This window comes from Pseudopodoces humilis, chromosome 10, assembly GCF_049639895.1.
Source record: "Pseudopodoces humilis isolate 2021_Gansu_Grassland_sample_001 chromosome 10, ASM4963989v1, whole genome shotgun sequence".
NCBI lineage: Eukaryota > Metazoa > Chordata > Aves > Passeriformes > Paridae > Pseudopodoces > Pseudopodoces humilis.
In genome coordinates, this window is record NC_142209.1 from 22,215,084 (window position 1) to 22,232,079 (window position 16,996).

Genomic DNA, 16,996 nt, shown 5'->3' on the forward strand with positions numbered 1-16,996 from the left:
AAAGATGGAACTCTAGGAATCTCTGCTTCCTTTAATGTCTTCTGGCAAAACCTGACCCTGCATGTGCTCAACTAAAACATCTCCGCAGGTTCTAAGTGTCTTGCAGGACCAAGTGTGTATGTGAAAAAGTTGTCGGATTTGGCAGAAGTGGAGAATGTGCAATATAGGAAAGCTGTGACAAGGAGGAAGGTGAAAGTGTTCACCCTCATTAAGAGTTCTGGGTTCCTGGGAGCTCCTGAGGTATGCACACTTCCTCCCCACTGTTCCTGTGTTGTGTTAGGTCAGCATGTCCTGCACTTGGGGTGTTGGAGAGGTCAGTGGGGAAATGGGCTAAGTCTGGCTGAAAATTTGGCTATTCCATCTTCAGCCTCTGTAGCTGGTAACTTGTGTGTGCTTTCCATATTACATGAGCAGCTCCTATCCCTGGTTCAGGCCAGCAGCCCCTTTTGGTGTTTTCTGGCTGGCAGCACAATTCCCTGCAGGATCCAGTATCTTTTAACCAAACTAGGTGGCACTGCTCAGTTGACCAGCTGGTCTTTCCCTGACCTCCTTGGTCTTGTTCCAGTGCAAGATCAATTCCTTCTAGCAGAAGGGCCAGGCTCACATCATGGTCTGTCCCTTTCGAAAGCTGGGTACAAACTCCAGCTTTCTGCCCTGTCACTTGAGGTGGAATTGGAAAGCTGTGGTGAACAAAAGCTTTTCTGGCTGTTTTGGTGATACCATTCCTAGAGGCTCCTGTCCTTGCAGAAAATAAATCTCTGCCAGTAGTTGCTCTTTGTGCAGGTATTTGGGGAAGTCAGGAGCCCTTCTGAGGGCTGATCCCGTGCCATGGGGCAGGCCAGGCTCACACACACTGTGTCTGTCAGATGACCACACTGCACACTTTATCCTGTTTGTGTATTTTCACAAAAGCCTCATTTATCCATTGGATCACTGGTGCAGGTCAGACTTCCTACAGCCCAGCATCACAGTTACTAGCTCTGAACTGAAGGAGGTGGCTCATGATCCTCTTGCCCCAAGCTGAGTTGTGGTGAGACCCAGGTTTCAGGCTTTAAAAATGCAACTCTGTGCCCCCAAATGACTTGGTTTTTGGGGGAGGGGTTTCCCCCTGTGATTGTGTGCCATGTTTGCCAGGTGTAACAGCAGGAGGTGCCCTGGGGAGTATGGGTTCATCCTGTGTTGCTGGCAGGGCGTGAGTCGATGCCAGAGCTGCATACTGGAGAATGTTACCTGTTCCATGGCAGCAGGTTGTGGCATGGGTGTGCACTGGCAGTCCGTCACAGATTGGACCTGTGCCCTGGGGCACTGAGCAGAGCCCTGTTACAGTGTTTCTTGTTAATGGTATGTTCTGTTATTGCCCAAGTTGATGGTTTGGTCCAAATGAGACCCTCCCACCCCATGCTGTCAATCTACCCTCAGTTTCCTGTCAATGTGTTTTAGGCTCACCACCTGCTTGGAATTCCACTGTGGAAATCCCCTAAATTTGGACGCTTGATTAGTCCATGTGATCCAGTTGTCCCCCCCCCACCTCCCTCACTGGATGATGATTTTGTGAACCCTGCCTTTTACCCTCCCCAGGATATCTCTGATTAGCTGATGCTCTGTACCTTCCCTTTGAACTACCTCCATATTTCAGCTGTTGCACACTCACATTTTCTGTCTTTTGCCCCCAAGATTCCCCAGAGCAATAAATCCTCTTATTATCCCATGCAAAAGGCCTCCCTCTCTGTCTCCTCAGAGCGCAGACTGACAGCCAAAAAAGCCGTAGAGCAAGTGCTCTAGTCACACCTCGGGTCGTCCTGCTCCTGGGCTGTGACCCACTCCTGTCGTGGGCCGAAGTGATAGATTCGATAGAGTCCAGCCCAGCTGGGTGCTGCTGCAGTTCAGGAGTTGCTGGCAGTGGGACCTGGGCTGGGTGGGATGTTTGCACAAGCACATTCTTTCTCCATAGTGATCCAGCATAAACTTTCCCTGCTCTCCAGCAACGCCTGCTTTCCAGAGAGGGTAGAGTGGAGGCGATAAGGGCACTTGGCAGGGTTGTGTCACGGCTGCTTCCCCCAAGTGTGTTTCTTTCCCATCATTCTCCATGGAGTGCAAACAGTACTTGGGGTGTTTCTGGGGAACTTCATACAGATGGAGAAGCTCAGGCTTTACAGAGCAAATGCTGGCTTGGTGTTGGAGCAGGATTATAAACCTGTCCCCTGATGAACAGGAATTTGGCTTATCAGTACGTGATGTTTACATAGTTACTACTCTAAGAAACAGCTGCCAAGGGCAACTGCCCACAGGAACAAAAGTGGCACCTGGAGCTTTGCTGGAGGTGTGACATGGGAACAGAGCAGTGGCAGCTGGCCAGGGGTGTGTGGCACTTCACTCCCAAGGTGGTGCAGGCTGTGGGATGCACAGACCTGGGGATGGTGCAGGGATTTACCTGCCTGGGAGTGGGCAAACCTGCTAGGCACTGAGCCAGGAAGTGATGGGCAGGGGCTGGGGTTAAGCACAGCTTTAGCCCGACTTTGGAAGTGCAAAAATCTGGGCCAAGGACCTTTGGATAGGTGGAGGGTCTGAATTTAAAAAGAGTTGCTTTCATAAGATGATCAGCTGTGCCATAACCCAGGTGAAGTCACTTGTTTTGTGTCCTGCTTCTTGGTGTTGAGTGGCGCTCTCGGCTCCACATAGTATTAACTTTGGGGTATTTTCACAGGACATGATCCAACCCAGGAAATGACCTTGTGATTACACTTCAATAGGTCCAGTAGTGACCCGGAAGGCAGTGGAGGAGAAGGAGGGCTGGATTGTTGAGGGAATTCAGGAGCTTTAAAGGAAGGGGGACTTGCAGGAAAGGGAACTTTTAAACTAATATTCTTAGGGAAAACAAGTGTCTTGAGTGTGCCTGGGCTATCTCAGACAACAGGGAACACTGGGATTGGTCACACCTCCCTGCCACCTGTCACCAATGGAGATTTGGGCAGGGGCTTCAGGTACCAGAGCAGGGGCTGGACAAGACCCAGTGGGGTGGTTTGGGTCACTCTCCTATGTATCAGCCATGGTGTCTGAATTTAGGCTCCATGAAAAGGATGGAAAGGACAGGATGTTATATCGTTCCCAGCAGCCCTGGGAATGGGACCTCAGGGTACGTGAGCAGATGGGGCACCCATGGAAGGGCTGTGGGCATTTCTGGAGCACAGGTGAAAAACGCAGCTGGTGTTAGCCCTAGTCAAAATCTGCAGCTGTGGGCTGGGCTGCAGCCCCTGGAGACAGCTGCTAGCCCTGCCTGTCCTGCCTTTTCTCTATGGCAGCTTCTGGCCCCTCTGTGGGGATGTGGGGGTGGCATGAGCCAGGGTACACAGAGATACCCTGGCTGTAGTACTTGGCAGAGAGTGATGGAGGGATATTAAAGGCTGGGATACTTTCCCAGGGCCAGGGAGGGAGCAGGGAAGAAAAAAGTCCAGCTGGATATAAAATAGTGGGAAATATCCATGAGTGACAGGAGACATGAAGGGAAATATCCTCATCCCCAGGGCAGGTGGGGCTGGGACTGAGCAGTGCTAGGACTGAGGAGTCCTACCGTGGGCTGCTGGAAGCCTCTGTGTGCTATGCAGGAAACACAACTTCCTTTGCCGGCCGGAGCTCTACGTCCTGCCCTGCCCAGCTCCCTCCCTTCCTGCCTGGGCACCAGGCCCAGCACGGCTCCAGAGCAGACAGGGTGGCCAATGCAGCTTCCAGCCTGGAGAATGTCCCCCTGGGCAGGAGGAGCAGGACTCAAGGGTGCCCCTGCCCCCCATCTGCAGAGAGGGGCTGGAGCACCATGGGTGAGACCTGCTGGCAGTGCCTGTATTGGGCAGTGATTTACAGCACCCCCAGCCTTTGCCCTGCTCCCAGGAGCCCCACAAATTCTTGCTTTGTTCAGGATCTGTGGCATTTACAGCAGGCTGACACCTTCCCCACCCCTGTTGTAAACCCTGGTATAAAGTGAAGGCTCTGCTGGCCTTTAGCCAGTGCCCAAGTCTTCTCTGCAAGGGTGATAAGGAGGCTCCAGGGATGCTGGGCAAGACCCTCACTGGGCCATCACCCAGGGCATGGGAGGGTAGATGGGGCAGGAGTGAAGTCCACCATCCCTGCACTCTCCACATCCCACTGGCTGGCTCCCCACTACCCCAAAACACAAACAAAGGGATGGAGCCGCACTGCCAGGAGTAAAATGATATATTTTTACTGAGAGCTGGATCCTACAGGGCTGGCTGCAAGGGCCCCCCTCTGATGCTGCCCTGTGTGCTTGTGCACTTCACACACCCACTCCCACAAGTGTACACACACACCCACACCCACACCATGAAGCAGCACGTGTGCATTGACTGTTCAAAGTCCCTGTGCCACTGTGGGGTGTGGGGTGGGCAGCAGGGAAAGCCACCACAGGCTTTCCCTGACAAGCCCAGGGCACCCCATCCAAATGCAATGTTCCCTGCAGACAACACAGGCAGGGCCAGCTGTGTTTCATGTCTCCAGACTGTGTTCTCTGCAGGTTGGAGAGCAGCAGGTCTGTGCCAGACACCCTCTGGCTCCAACAAGAGAGGAAGCGCTGGTCAGTGGGTCTGGCACGCACAGCATCATCACTTGATCCCAAAAACCAGCCCCCACCTTCCCTCCATGTGCTTCCTCAGGCACCACCAGCCTGTGGCAGGGTCCCCAGAGCCTGAAGCACCCTTGCACCCTTACCCAGCTGCAGCACACGGCAAGCGAGGGGTTCACATGGTAGCACAGGGGAAGGGATGGGTATTTGGGGGTGCAGCTTTGCAAACAGCCACTGTAAGCCACAGGAGGACAACTCCTGTCTCTCCTGCTCTGGTGGCTTTCACTCCTCTCCGGCCCCTGCCATCCTGCTGGTGTGTTCCAGACACAGCCCAAGTCCTGCCATCAGTGCAGGTCAATGGTCTCATACTCCAGGTTGTCTGAGTCCTCCAGCTCAATACCAGGTACCAGGTTGTAGTAGCTGGTTGACTGACTCATGTAGATCTTCTCCCGGTCAGCAGAGTCCTTCAGGACTTCGCTCACGCTGACAGTGTCCACCTCTGGCTCACTGCCCAGCTCCTCTGCCCGTGGTGCTGGGGTGCCCAGCTGCCCTTCATGGGATGGCACCTGGGAACTGCTGGAGGATCCCACCTGTATCTCCACCTCCTCATAGAGGTCTCTGCTGCTCTCCAATGAATCCACAAAGGGCTGGAGCATGATGGGTTTCCCCAGCAGCACTTTCTTCTCAGTCTTGGAGGGAGCAGCAGGCAGCTCATAGGGGATGTAGTGGTGGGGCTCTGCAGACACTGGCACATTGCTCCTCTCTGCCATGGCCCTGTGGCTCTGGGACCTGCTCTGAAGGCTGTAGTTGGTCTTCTTCTTCTGCCGGCAGAAGCACCAAGTGATACTGATGAGGATGAGGAGAGGGGGCAGGCAGATGAAGAGGGCAGTGAGGCCGTGTGAGTGGCACAGCTCATCCCGGGGGATGCTCTGGAGGCCCACACCATGGTAGTGCTCCGGTGTGTGGCAGATAACCTCAGCAGCCTGGCTAGACCAACCCTCCAAGTTGGTCAGCAAAGCACAGCTGCAGTCCCAGCTGTTGTTGGAGAGCTGAAGCTGGAGCAGAGATGGCTTCAGGAGGCTGGCAGGAAGGAAGGTGAGGGCATTGAAGCCCAGGTAGACCTCCTGGACCTGGGAAGATGCTTTCAGGAAGGACCTGGGTAGCTCCTGAAGCTGGTTGCTGTCCAGATAAAGAACCCTCAAATTGGGGGCATTTTCTAGAAAGCTTCCAGGGAGACTTTCCAGCAGGTTGTGACTTAAGTGTAAGATTTCCAAGGCAGGAGGCACTCCCTGTGCGTTGCTGATGTCTGTGATGCTGCAGTGAGAGAGGTAGAGCTCCCGCAGCCCCTGCACCCCCACCAGTGTGCCCCAGTCCAGGTGGGTGATGTTGGAGCTGGTGAAGTTGAGGCAGCAACTCTCGGGGAGCGGAGCCTCCCGGAAAGCCTGGTAGTCCATGGGCTCTGAGCAGTTGCAGGTTGGCGGTGCTGGGTCGAGAGCAAAGCCGGCAGCGAGCAGGAGGCTGCCCCAGAGGGACACAGTGCCCAGCCCGGTGCCTGCGGGAGAGCAGAGGTGACGGTGACTCCCTGCGCGACTGCCCTCCCGCTCGCTTTCTCCAGCCTTCCCGGCGGGGGAAAGTGAGCCCCACTTCTCCTCCCCACCACGAAAGGATCCCCTCGCCGCAGGTCCTCCCGGAGCCGTCCTCCCTTGCCGCCGTCCCCCGCCAGCCCGGGGCTGCCTCTCCCGCGACGTCCCGTAGCTCCGGCCGGGTGCCCGCGGGCGACCCCCGGAGCTACGGCCGTGCCCCCCGTGCCCTGCCTGGCCTCACCTGCCGCCGCCCGCCCCATCCTCCGGGGCTGCTCCGAGTCCCGCCGGGCTCCCACCGGGTGCGGCCGCCGGCTCCGCCTCGCCGCGGGGCGGCCCCGCCGCATCCCGCCCCGGCCCCGCCACATCCCGCCCGCCCCGGCCCGGCCTCAGCCCCCCGTGCCCTAGTCCCTCGCAGGGGTCCCGCCAGCCATGGACCCTCCAGCAACACTGTGCAGCTGTACCCCATATTACGCTTGACCCAGCTCCCCTGCAGTCAATCATCCCGGGGTCCCCCCTTATTCTTCCCCTCCTCCATAAGCCACAGTACCCATCTCTTCATCATTCTTCCCTTCTCCATCCCCCAGAAAGAATGTCCCTTCACAACTTCTCCGTCTTCACCCCCTCTGCCCTGCCAGATGCCATGTACCCCTCCAGTCCCGTCCGTACTACATCATCAGCCCCCCAAGCTCCTGGAAAATGGCGGGGTTGGGCTCTGCTGAATTCTCCTGGGATGGGGAGAGGGCTCTGCCCAGCTGGGTGCAACTGCCAGCTCCTCTGGGGAAAGGATGCAGAGTGGACATTCTTGCCAGATGGGGTCCAAAAGGGCCAGCATCGTGCTCCATCACCAGACTCCTTATGAATTCCCTCCGTCCCACACAAGTCCCAGGCCGGTAAGGAGGAGCAGAGTTGGACACGAGCACTACATCCCACAGAAAACAGTGCTGGAGAGGGGAGCTCTGTTTTCACACCCTGAATGTGCATGTGTGCTCACTACAGGGTGAATTGGGTAAACTGAGGCACATGGAGTATACCAACAGCTCTTTGCTTGGGTACTGGTGGAGGTGGATAAGATGGGACCTGGGCGGAGCATGGGCGGTGCTGTGATGCCTCGTGGAACCCGCCAGTTCCTGGGGTGCCTTGGCCCCTCCTAGTGCTGGTTCTTCCTTCCCCAGCTCACCCAAGGGACCAACCACCCTCTCCATCCTCTTCCTTGGTGTCTGCAGCCCCATGCTTTGCAGAGCTGTGCTGAGGGATGGGAAAACCCCTCTCCTGAGGGGGCCAGGGCTGTCACCCCAACCTTGGGGAGCTTGTCTGCACCTGCAGCTGCCCTGGGAAGGCAGCCCTGGTGCAGATGTGAGCTGGGCTCAGCTCCACTGCTCCTGATGTTGCTGAGCAGCACTGAATGCTGCGAGGGTGGGGGGACCAGGCCAGGGCTGAGTATCATGGAGAACAGAGATCCCACAGCCTCTCTGGGCTCCTGTGATACTTTACCACATCCACAAGGGGGAAAAGTTTCCTAATATCGAGATGGAATTTCCCTTGATGCAGCTTACACTGGGTGCCTGTTGTGGTTTCACCTCCCCATAGAGCCCGACTTTCTTTTCCTATAACTCCACCTAAATAGCTGCCGGTAGTCAGGAGTTTACCCCACAGCCTCCCATTCCCCAGGCCCGACAGGCTGGTGATCTTAAACCACAGTTCCTCCCATTGCCCCAGATGAGTGATGGGAAAACCCATGACTGAGATGCTCTGCATCACAGAGGATCCCAGCTGCAGGTGGCAGGGGGCTGCTCCCAGGCTCCATCCCTCTTGGAGAGGAGGGACAGGACATGGGCTCTGGGGTCCCTCCATGCCCCTTGCCCAAGAACTCACTCAGAGGCAGTGAGTGATGGCAGCATCACTCACTCATGAGCAGGAGCTGATGGCAGCTCTCAGTCCTCACAGGTCCCCAGTGTCCCTCTGTGGGGAATCCCGGGACAGCCTCTGTCTGTCACATCATCCCCAGACAGGTCCCTCGAGGCCTCTCTGCACTCCTGGGTGCCCCCACCCACACATTGCCTTCAGATGCTGACTCAGCTCTGGCAGCCCTGAGCTGGGGCCTCCATCGGAAAACCTGTGATGCCACCAGTGCCCCAGGGAGCCCCGGGGCCGTGATGGAAACAGGCAGCTTCCCTCAAAGGCAGCAGCATCCCAGCCTGCTCCTGGGCCAGGTTTGTCAATGGGCAGTGGGTTTGTGTGTGCTTCCCCTACAAAAGCTGGAAACACAAGAAAAAAAACCCAGACAGATCCGTGTTGTTTCCTCTTTCTTTTTAGGCAGGTTTTCTCAGTTTTTCTGCAGAAAAAAATATGAAGTTAATTAATCTGCAGTACCCTAGGGTGAAAGGGGATGTGCTGGGAAGAATGGGGCTGTTTGCCAGAAGTGCTCATGTAAAACCCTCAGCATATTCAGGAGCACAGTGAGCATCAGTGGGGAGAAACTGAGGCACAGAGCACGGGACGGTCACACAGTCACTTCGTGTGTGGTGTGAGCAAGGGAAGAACAGCGGGAAGATTGAGGGGCTCTTGCAACACTGCTGCTTCAGACTCGTGGAAGCTGTGGGTTTGCAGCCACCTCTGCCAGCTCCCACGCCCGTGGGGAGGGAGAGATGCCAAGCATCCTTCCATGACCCGTTTCGGGTGACAGAGGCGCCTTCTCGTCACGGCCATTAGAGAGCAGCACCGCTGTGGTGCCTTGCCCGGCCACCTCTGCACATCCAGCACAGCCCGGCCACCCCGCTGCACCAGAGCTCCCAGAATGGGTGCCCAGGCACTGAGGGGCAAGGATGGTGGATCCCATCATCCCTGCACCTTCCATTGTTCCCTGTGTGCCCAGCCTGGGGTGGGCTGTGACCCCCTTTGCCTGGGCCCTGGCACAGAGTGAAAGGCTCTTGGGGAGCATCTACCTGCATCCAAGTTTGTCACAAGGGAGGGCAGGTCAGGGCCCACGGGAGTCAGGGGCTTTGAAAACCCTCCCTGGGCCACAGCCTTTCCATGGTGTGAGGACCCCAGTTGGTTGTGCGACACACACTGGTAACACCTGTGGGAGGAAACTCCTTGAGAGTCGGTGTTGTGTGTGTATTCACAGATGTGCATGGAAGTGGGACTATGTATGTCCTGGGAGACAGGGGAGGGAGCTCTGCGTGTTTGTGGGGTCTCGGTGTGACCCTAGGAGAGCCCTGAGCCAAGACGAGATTGTCCCTGTCTCTGTCTCTAGGAGGGAGATGCAGCTATTGGGAGGACCCTGTGCTGAGGGGGTGTTACTGTGTGTGCAGGGGTGGGTCCCTGTGCGGTGGAGGCAGCGAGACACTGACTGGGCTTCACCCCCGGTGCCACAGTTGGCAGAGGGATGGCAGCGCATTCCCGGAATCCCGAAACCCCTCCCCCTTCCCCGGGCTGCGGCCCCTTTAAGGGCGGCGCGGGGCCGTCTGGGGGAGGAGCTCCGTGGGTGACGTCATCGCGGCCCTTGATAAAGGCGGCGGGATTCCCGGGGCGGCAGCGGCGGCGCGCGCCGGCGGGGCCACGTGCGCGGGGCCCGGCGGAGCCCCAGCCCGGGAGCCTCCTCATCCTCCCCGCTCCGCCATGGAGCCCGCCGGCCTCTTCCCCCCTTTCCCCGCCGCCTCCCTCCCCGCGCGGCTCGCGCCCGCCCCGGCGCCCCCGCCCCGCGCGGCCGAGACCACCCGCATCGTCACCGACCCGATCTCCGGCCGCTCCTACTGCAAGGGCCGCCTGCTGGGAAAGGTACCGGGAATGGGGAAAGGGGGCTGGGCCGTCGCGGACAGCTGTGCTGGGGTGAGCCGGGCGAGGGGAGGGGCCGGGGCTGCGCGCCTGTTCGACCCCCCACACCCTGGGCGGCCTGGGGCTGGATGCAGCCCCTCGGCTGCCGCCCCCACCCTCCGCGCCTCTCCCGGCGAGCCCGTGGCAGTGCTGGAAGCACTGAATCACCCGGGCTGGCTGCGTGCCTCGGCGGCTATCGGAGCCGCATCGGTTTCGGGGCGCCCCGCGGGGTGTGCGTGGGCCGGTGGGTGCCCCGGTTCCCAGGGGTGCCGGCCCGCGCCGCTCCGCCGCACGCAACTTTTCCTCTGGCTGACAGCAGCGTGTGTAGGAGGAGGGTGCCGGTTCCCAGCCCGGCCCAAGCGGGCTCAGCGGCTGAGTGTGCAGATTGGAGGGTGACATCACGGCAGGAAAAACCTGTCTCCATGGGGCTGCCTTTCGATGGCCTCCGGTCCCTGGGCTTCCTGCCCTGCGCAGGACTTTCCAGGTTGATCTGTCATGTGGAAAGATGCAAAGTCCGGCCATAGTGGGAGGGAAAATGCCCTAGAGGTTTTACAAGAAATGGATGAGGAAAATGCCTGGTTGAGAGCATCATAGTTCAGATCTTAGTGGGCGACGCAGCAGGAGGGAGCGTGTGATGCTTGCCGAGCTGTGCTGCCAGGGAAGGGAGGAGGAGGCTTCTAAGCAGGCAGGGGTAAGGAGCTGTCTCTCACCCATCTGTAACCACCTCTTCCCTTACAGGGTGGGTTTGCACGATGCTATGAAATGACAGACCTCTCCAGCAACAAAACCTATGCTGTGAAGGTCATTCCTCACAGCCGGGTGGCTAAACCTCACCAGCGGGAGAAGGTGGGTGCCATGGGGCTGGTGGGGTGCTGGGCTGGTGGGAGGCAGCAGGGGCCCTGTGCTCACCTGGCACTGCTGCTCTCTTTCAGATCACCAATGAAATTGAGCTACATCGGGACTTGAATCATAAACACATCGTCAAGTTTTCCCACTACTTTGAGGATTCGGAGAGCATCTACATCTTTCTGGAGCACTGCAGTAGGAAGGTCAGTGCTTCTGTGGCTTCCTTATCAAAGAATCTCCTAAACAGCCATAGCTGGTTGGAACAGGCCTTACTGGGGTGTTTTGTTAGCACTCCCCTTCTCCTGAGCTGTCAGCTGTCACACCCTCTGAGATATACCGCCATAAGCCAAGAGGTTTTGCACAGCACTGGGCACTCCATCTACTGTCCTTCTTTCTCAGACTGCCTGCTCATGGTGTGGCCACCATAAATCCAGAGGTTCCCATGGCTCTGATGAGCAGCCTCAACCTTGTGTGGGGAGTCTGCTGAGGTCATGGCTGTGAAAGAAGGATTATTTGTGAATGTGCAACTTCTGGAAGAACTGGCTTTGACCCTGCCTACCCTATGCCTAGTCAGCAGGGCTGCCTGTTCTCCCTGCCTGCATCACAAGCTGTCTTCTCTCTTTGCAGTCCCTGGCCCACATCTGGAAGGCCCGCCATACTCTGCTGGAGCCCGAAGTGCGCTATTACCTCAAACAGATCATCTCAGGCTTGAAATACCTTCACCTCAAGGGCATCCTGCACAGAGACCTCAAACTTGGTGAGTGCTGTGGTCGGCATGTGGTGTTATGTGGAGAGCAAGCTGTCCCCAAGGGACTTGTGGTGACGCATCACTCTTGACTTGCAGGCAACTTCTTCATCAATGAAAACATGGAGCTGAAAGTGGGGGACTTTGGGCTGGCTGCTTGCCAGGGTGTCTCTGACCAGAAGAAAAAGTGAGTTTGAGATTTTCCTTTTCCAGAATCTTCCAGGGTTTCACTCTTCTTCCTGTGCCTTCCCAGGAGAGTGGAGGGGTAAGGGGTCCCCCCTGCTGGTCTTGCGAGAGGAAGCCTTAGGGGCCCCTTCCTGGGATGAGGGAGCAATTCCTGCTCCAGCTGCAGGCAAGGCGAGGGGGCTGGGGGCTTTGTGGCTTCTCCAGGAGTGAGCTAGCAGCCGTCGGGGAGAACAATGTGTTGACTATTGCTATTGTGCCTGCCCGGCTGCCGTGCCGGCTGCACAGGCTGGGACACAAAGGCTCTGTTCCTCCTCAGCTCTGGGACAGGCTCTTCTCAACAGCTCCCCAAGAGCAGCTGCTACTGATCCCCGTGAGCTGGAGAGGAGGGAGTCTGTATGGAGCTCCTTGTAGATGGAGGGGGGGCTTTGGGCCACAAAGAGCAAAATGGAGTGGGGAGGACAAAGCTCTAAGCTAAATCCCAGGGCTTGGAGCAGGGGGAGGCTGTCTGTGAGGGGATGCAGAGCATGCACTGATCTGGTGCTCTGCCCCACAGGACAATATGTGGGACCCCCAACTACCTGGCCCCAGAAGTGCTGCTGAGACAGGGCCATGGGCCGGAGTCGGATGTGTGGTCTTTGGGCTGTGTCATGTAAGTCTGTGCTGCTGGATGGGGAGGGGTCCAGGCACCCTGCCTGGGGTGGGGGGCAGCTGCTCTGTGGGCAACCTGATGAGGAAGTTTTCTTGTGCTATGCCTTGTGGCTCTGCAGTGGTTGCTGAGAGGCAGGGGGAGGGGAGCAACTGGCTGGATCCTGCCCAACCTCACTTTGGAGCAGGTGCTGCCTGCAGCCATCCTGGGATGCTGTGTGGGGACTGTGCACACAGGACCTGCACGGGGCGGGTGTGCTCCTGCCACACTCAGCTCTGGCTCAAAGCAGGCTTGACCGCACTGTGAACCTGATAAACAACGGAAAATCTCCGTGGCTGCTGCACTGTTTGCTCAGGGAGCGATTGCTGTTTCGGCACAGCCAGCCCCTCTCCCGGCTGCTGCCTGCAAGCTTCCTGCTCCATTTCCCACCCTGATGGCCGTGCAGGTGGGTGCAGTGGGTGGCCTTTGCCTGCCATCTCTTTGTCCTTCCTCAAGGCTCCTTGCCTGTTGCTCTAAACAGTTGCTAGGAGGAAGCGTGGCCGGATGTGAGCGTGGCTGTCAGGGCTGGAAGTGGTGCTCTCAGCCAGGTGTGGCCGGCCAAATGCCAATAACTTCCTTGCTTTAAGTGCTGCTGAGTCACAAGCCTGGTGGGGATCTGACAGTGGCATGCCTGTCCCCTCCCAGGTACACCCTGCTGTGTGGGAACCCTCCCTTTGAGACCTCTGACCTCAAGGAGACGTACAGGTGTATCAAGCAGGTGGAGTACACCCTCCCCGTCTTCCTCTCCCTGCCTGCCAAGCACCTCATCACTGGCATCCTCAGACGCAACCCCCAGGACCGGCTCACCCTTGAGGAGATTTTGGACCATGAGTTCTTCAAGGTGGGTGGGTGGGGGCCTGGGTCAAGGGACCCTTCTCCAGGTGGGATAACACTTTTTGGGCTGTGCAGGATGCTGTCTTTGTCCTGTCCTAAGTGTCAGTCCTTCAAAGGAAGCATCCGCTGTCCTGCCCAAATGCCAGCCAAAGGAACTGAGGGATCTGGTGTGCTTCTGCTGCCTTGTTGCTATAGCAAGGGGTTGTTTCCTGTGCTAATGCCAGTCATGGTTCCGAGGCTTGACGGAAACACAAGCTGGCTGTCAGGAGGGATGTGAATGACTGTGGTCAGCCCAGGGCAGCTGCTCTGCCTGGAGCATGTGGCCTGTGGAAACCAAACCTCTCCCTTGACCTCTCTGCAGGGCTACACGCCTGAGAAACTCCCTCCCAGCAGCTGTGTGATGGCTCCAGAGCTGAGTCCCCCCAATCCTGCAAAGACTCTGTTTGCTAAAGTCACCAAGACACTCTTTGGGAAGAAGAAACCTAAGGGTAAGTTTGTCCCTCTCCAAGGAGTCTCTGGGTGACTCTTCCTTCAGGAAGAAGTAGATCCTGTTTTCTGGAGAGACCTCCTAATGCATCTCTCTGGACCCCCTGCCTGTGGGAGAGCATAAGCTGGGTGTGCCCCTGCGCTTCTTGTCCTGGTGGCCCGGCATGGGTGTGTGCCTGGAGAGCGGATACTGTGCGGGCAGTTCCTCCTGGAAGTCCTGTGTTGCATGAGAACTAGGAAGTGAAAGTGGGAGGCAGCTGTCTGACACCCTCCTTGCCTTCATGGGCATGGGAATAGATAAGGGAGAGCTGAGCAGCTGGGATGAGTGACCTGGATGTTCCCATCCTTTATGCTAGCAGTGTGCTCATCTCTTGCTCTCTCCTCAGCCAAGAAGGGCTCTTCAGAGGACAGGGATGACATCTCCAAGCTGGTTACTGGGCTGATGAAGACCTCAATCTGTCGGCAGATGAGCTATAAAACTGTGGAAGGGAATGAGGTAAGAACATCTGAAGCCATGCGTGCCTTTCTTTGGGGGAGCAGGCAGACTGATAAAGCCAGGTTTCTCCACAGGCCACTCCTGTATCGTGCCGCAGTGCCAGCTCCAGCCCTGTGGAGACAGTGGTGGAGGAGACATCTCACAAGTCTGCGTCCCCCTCTGTCCGGGGAACAATGGCCAGCAGCTGTGAAGGTGAGCAATACCTGTCCCAGCCACCCCAGCCTGCCCCAAGCTTCCGGTCATGGCTGGACTGATAGCAGGGCTGGCTGACTCAGCCTGTCATCTTCTCCCCGCAGCCTTTGAAGATTGTGTCACTGCCTCTGCCATCATCGAGTCAGCTGTCCGGCTCCTGCGGACCTGCCTCTCCTCCATGCCTCCAGGTAAACTGGTTGGACTGCTCTGGGCTGGGATAGGGTGCTGTGCATCCCCTTCCCCATGGGATGAAGGCATGGCTGCTACTTGGGGTACAAATAGCACCCTGAATGGTGCCAGAGCCTGCTGTGGGGATCTGTTCCCCTTGGGGAGGTGAGATGGACAGGGGTTGGCTGGCTGCACTGCTCACCTCCTCTGTTCTCCAACAGCAGAGAAAAACCCAGCTTCCCTGGCCCGCCATGAGCACTTTGTCTGGGTGAGCAAGTGGGTGGATTATTCCAACAAGTATGGCTTTGGCTACCAGCTCTCCAACCGCAGCATTGGGGTCCTCTTCAACAATGGCACGCACATGACGCTCTCCCCCAACCATAGGTGAGCAGTGGGAATGGGGGCTGGGGGCTGATCTCTGTCTCTGAGGAAGCCCCTTGGGTGGGAAGGGGGAATCTATACCAGGGTAGACATCCCCAAAACTTGTGCTCTGCTCCCTCCAGGACTGTACATTACAACCCAACCAACAGCAAACACCTGGTGTTCTCTGTGTCTGCCATCCCCGAGCAGCTGCAGGGACAAATGAGTGTCTTGCGCTACTTTGCGTCCTACATGGAGCAGCATCTCATGAAGGTGAGTGCTGGGGTCCAGGGCTGGACACTGGGTCATGGCTTGACCACCCAACTTGGGCTGGTTGGACTCCCTGCTTTTGCAGCTGTGGCAGGGTTGTGCCCTGGATATGGGGATTCCACTGAGGGGGTACCCAGCTTTGGTGTTGCGTGTGCTGGTGAAAGTGCTCCCACGTGTGGGACCAGTGGCTTATGCAGACGCTTCTCTCAAAGGGAGGTGACCTGCCCAGCATAGATGACCTCGGGCAGCCAGCCCTGCTCCTCCTGCAGTGGGTGAAGACTGACCAAGCCTTGCTCATGCTCTTCAGCAGCGGCACCCTCCAGGTATGTGTGGAACAGTGGAGATGCTCAGACCCTGGTGAAGAGGAGGTCAGATGGGGGTCTTCTGGTCTGTGTTGGATCTTGTCTGCCACAGCCCAAATGGAAAATCCAGCTGTGAAAACAGCTGTGGGTGCAGGATGCTGCTCCAGTGCCTGGAGCTGCTGGTTGCAGCTTCCCCAGCCCATGGGGAGACACAGCACTACAGTTGGATGCTTCTGTCTGCCCCTGTGCTAGGGCTGGCTCATTCCTGCCATGGGACATGGGCAGGGATGCTCCCAGGCAGGTTGGGGAGGAGGAACGGGTTGAGGCAGGAAATGTGGTTCTATCCTGGCTCCCAACATGCTGTGGGAAGCATGGGTTAAACCAAGCCCAACCTGTCTCCTAGGTGAATTTCTACAACGACCACACCAAGGTGATCATTAGCAAGCCTGACCACTCCTGCCTTGTCACCTACATCAACCGGGAGCGCAACTCTTACACTTACAAGCTGTGCAGCATCCAGGAGCTGGGCTGCTCTCCTGAGCTCCACCACCGCCTCAGATACATCCTCAAGCTTCTCCAAGAATGGGCTGAGGCCTAGTCTGGGACCTTGGGGGGACCCTGTCTGGAAGTAGAGGTTTCCCCCTGCCCTCCCATGAGATTGGGAGATATGATGTGGTGCTGGCTACCCCCCTGGGCATCGTGTATGCTGGTGCTCAGCTGGACTCTGGACTCAGACAATGTGGATGTGGTTACAGCAGTGGATCTGGATATCCTTGCTGCTCCCTGGCTTGGCAATTGCTGTCTTCCCAGTGGCAACTCCTGTTCTGGTGGTGCTGGTCTTGATGGAATGGACTGGGGTGTTACAGGAGGTGGGTTGAGTGTCCTGCAGCCAGGTTTGGGGCTGGCTGGGCCTTGTTTGGGGCTGGCAACTACTTGTAGTGGAGGCTTGGGCTCCCCTGCCCCAGTTGCTGCATCAGTTGCGCAGACCCTCTGCATGACCTGGAGATGGCTGGCACAGCCTTGATCTCAAACTTTGGGTGCTGTGGGATAGGAAAATCCCCTTCCCAGGAGTGGGCAGGGGTGAAGGGTGCTGCCTGCCCTGCCAGGGGCTCTGTGGGCTGGCAAGTGCCACTCCACAACTGTTACACTAAGGAGGGAGCTGTGCTGGGCCAAGCTGTGCCCTGTCTCTTCCCAAATTGTGAATTGTCTGGTACAACTTGAGGTTTGATAAAGGGTTGGGGGATGGGATCTGAGGACTTGCCTGGGGAAGCCCTCTTTTTGTTGGGACCCAGGGTTGTTTCTTATTTCAAGGCAGTCTCTGCCATGTGGGACTATTTATGTATCTTATTTATATGGAATTATTTATTTTCCTGTTGTTCTGTCCATGTGCAGTTCCCATCTCCCTGACTTGCCTCAATAAAAACTTATTTGTGTAAGGGCAAACTGTCTGCCTTATTTGA

The 16,996-nt window shown here is 57.3% G+C and overlaps 2 protein-coding genes and 1 non-coding gene across 6 annotated transcripts; 2 read left to right on the top strand and 1 right to left on the bottom strand.

Annotated features, from left to right (window-relative positions):
* The first annotated feature begins 509 nt into the window (after positions 1-509).
* Positions 510-640, top strand: LOC148183705 (small nucleolar RNA SNORA35). Its single transcript, XR_015773420.1, has one exon. It is a non-coding gene; the product is annotated as a small nucleolar RNA SNORA35 (small nucleolar RNA).
* A 3,548-nt stretch (positions 641-4,188) lies between these two features.
* LOC106628089 (uncharacterized) lies at positions 4,189-6,466 on the bottom strand. Its single transcript, XM_014250639.2, has 2 exons — positions 6,395-6,466; positions 4,189-6,122 (listed from the first exon to the last, which is right to left on the bottom strand). Exons 1-2 carry the CDS (start codon positions 6,411-6,413, stop codon positions 4,915-4,917), a joined length of 1,227 nt encoding a protein of 408 aa, XP_014106114.1. The 5' UTR covers positions 6,414-6,466; the 3' UTR covers positions 4,189-4,914.
* Positions 6,467-9,700: 3,234 nt separating this feature from the next.
* Positions 9,701-16,979, top strand: PLK3 (polo like kinase 3). Of its 4 annotated transcripts, none has more exons than XM_088060664.1 (15): positions 9,701-9,930; positions 10,705-10,812; positions 10,899-11,015; positions 11,440-11,569; positions 11,657-11,744; positions 12,297-12,392; positions 13,074-13,269; positions 13,624-13,750; positions 14,135-14,244; positions 14,319-14,436; positions 14,520-14,624; positions 14,826-14,988; positions 15,108-15,237; positions 15,447-15,557; positions 15,940-16,979. In XM_088060664.1, the coding sequence occupies exons 1-15, from the start codon at positions 9,772-9,774 to the stop codon at positions 16,132-16,134; spliced, it is 1,953 nt and encodes a 650-aa protein (XP_087916790.1). In that variant the 5' UTR covers positions 9,701-9,771; the 3' UTR covers positions 16,135-16,979. The 4 variants fall into 4 exon arrangements, with proteins under 4 accessions (XP_087916790.1, XP_087916791.1, XP_005521151.1 ...); XM_088060665.1 differs by having other exon boundaries at positions 14,829-14,988; XM_005521094.3 differs by having other exon boundaries at positions 14,541-14,624.
* The last annotated feature ends 17 nt before the right edge of the window (positions 16,980-16,996 follow it).

Excerpts from the sequence above, each read along its gene's own strand:
- PLK3 (XM_088060664.1), top strand. The coding sequence starts at position 9,772 with ATGGAGCCCGCCGGCCTCTTCCCCCCTTTCCCCGCCGCCTCCCTCCCC. Across the intron at positions 14,437-14,519 it reads AATGGCCAGCAGCTGTGAAG|CCTGTCATCTTCTCCCCGCA; the intron begins GTGAGCAATACC and ends TGGCTGACTCAG. Across the intron at positions 15,558-15,939 it reads TCAGCAGCGGCACCCTCCAG|GTGAATTTCTACAACGACCA; the intron begins GTATGTGTGGAA and ends CCTGTCTCCTAG.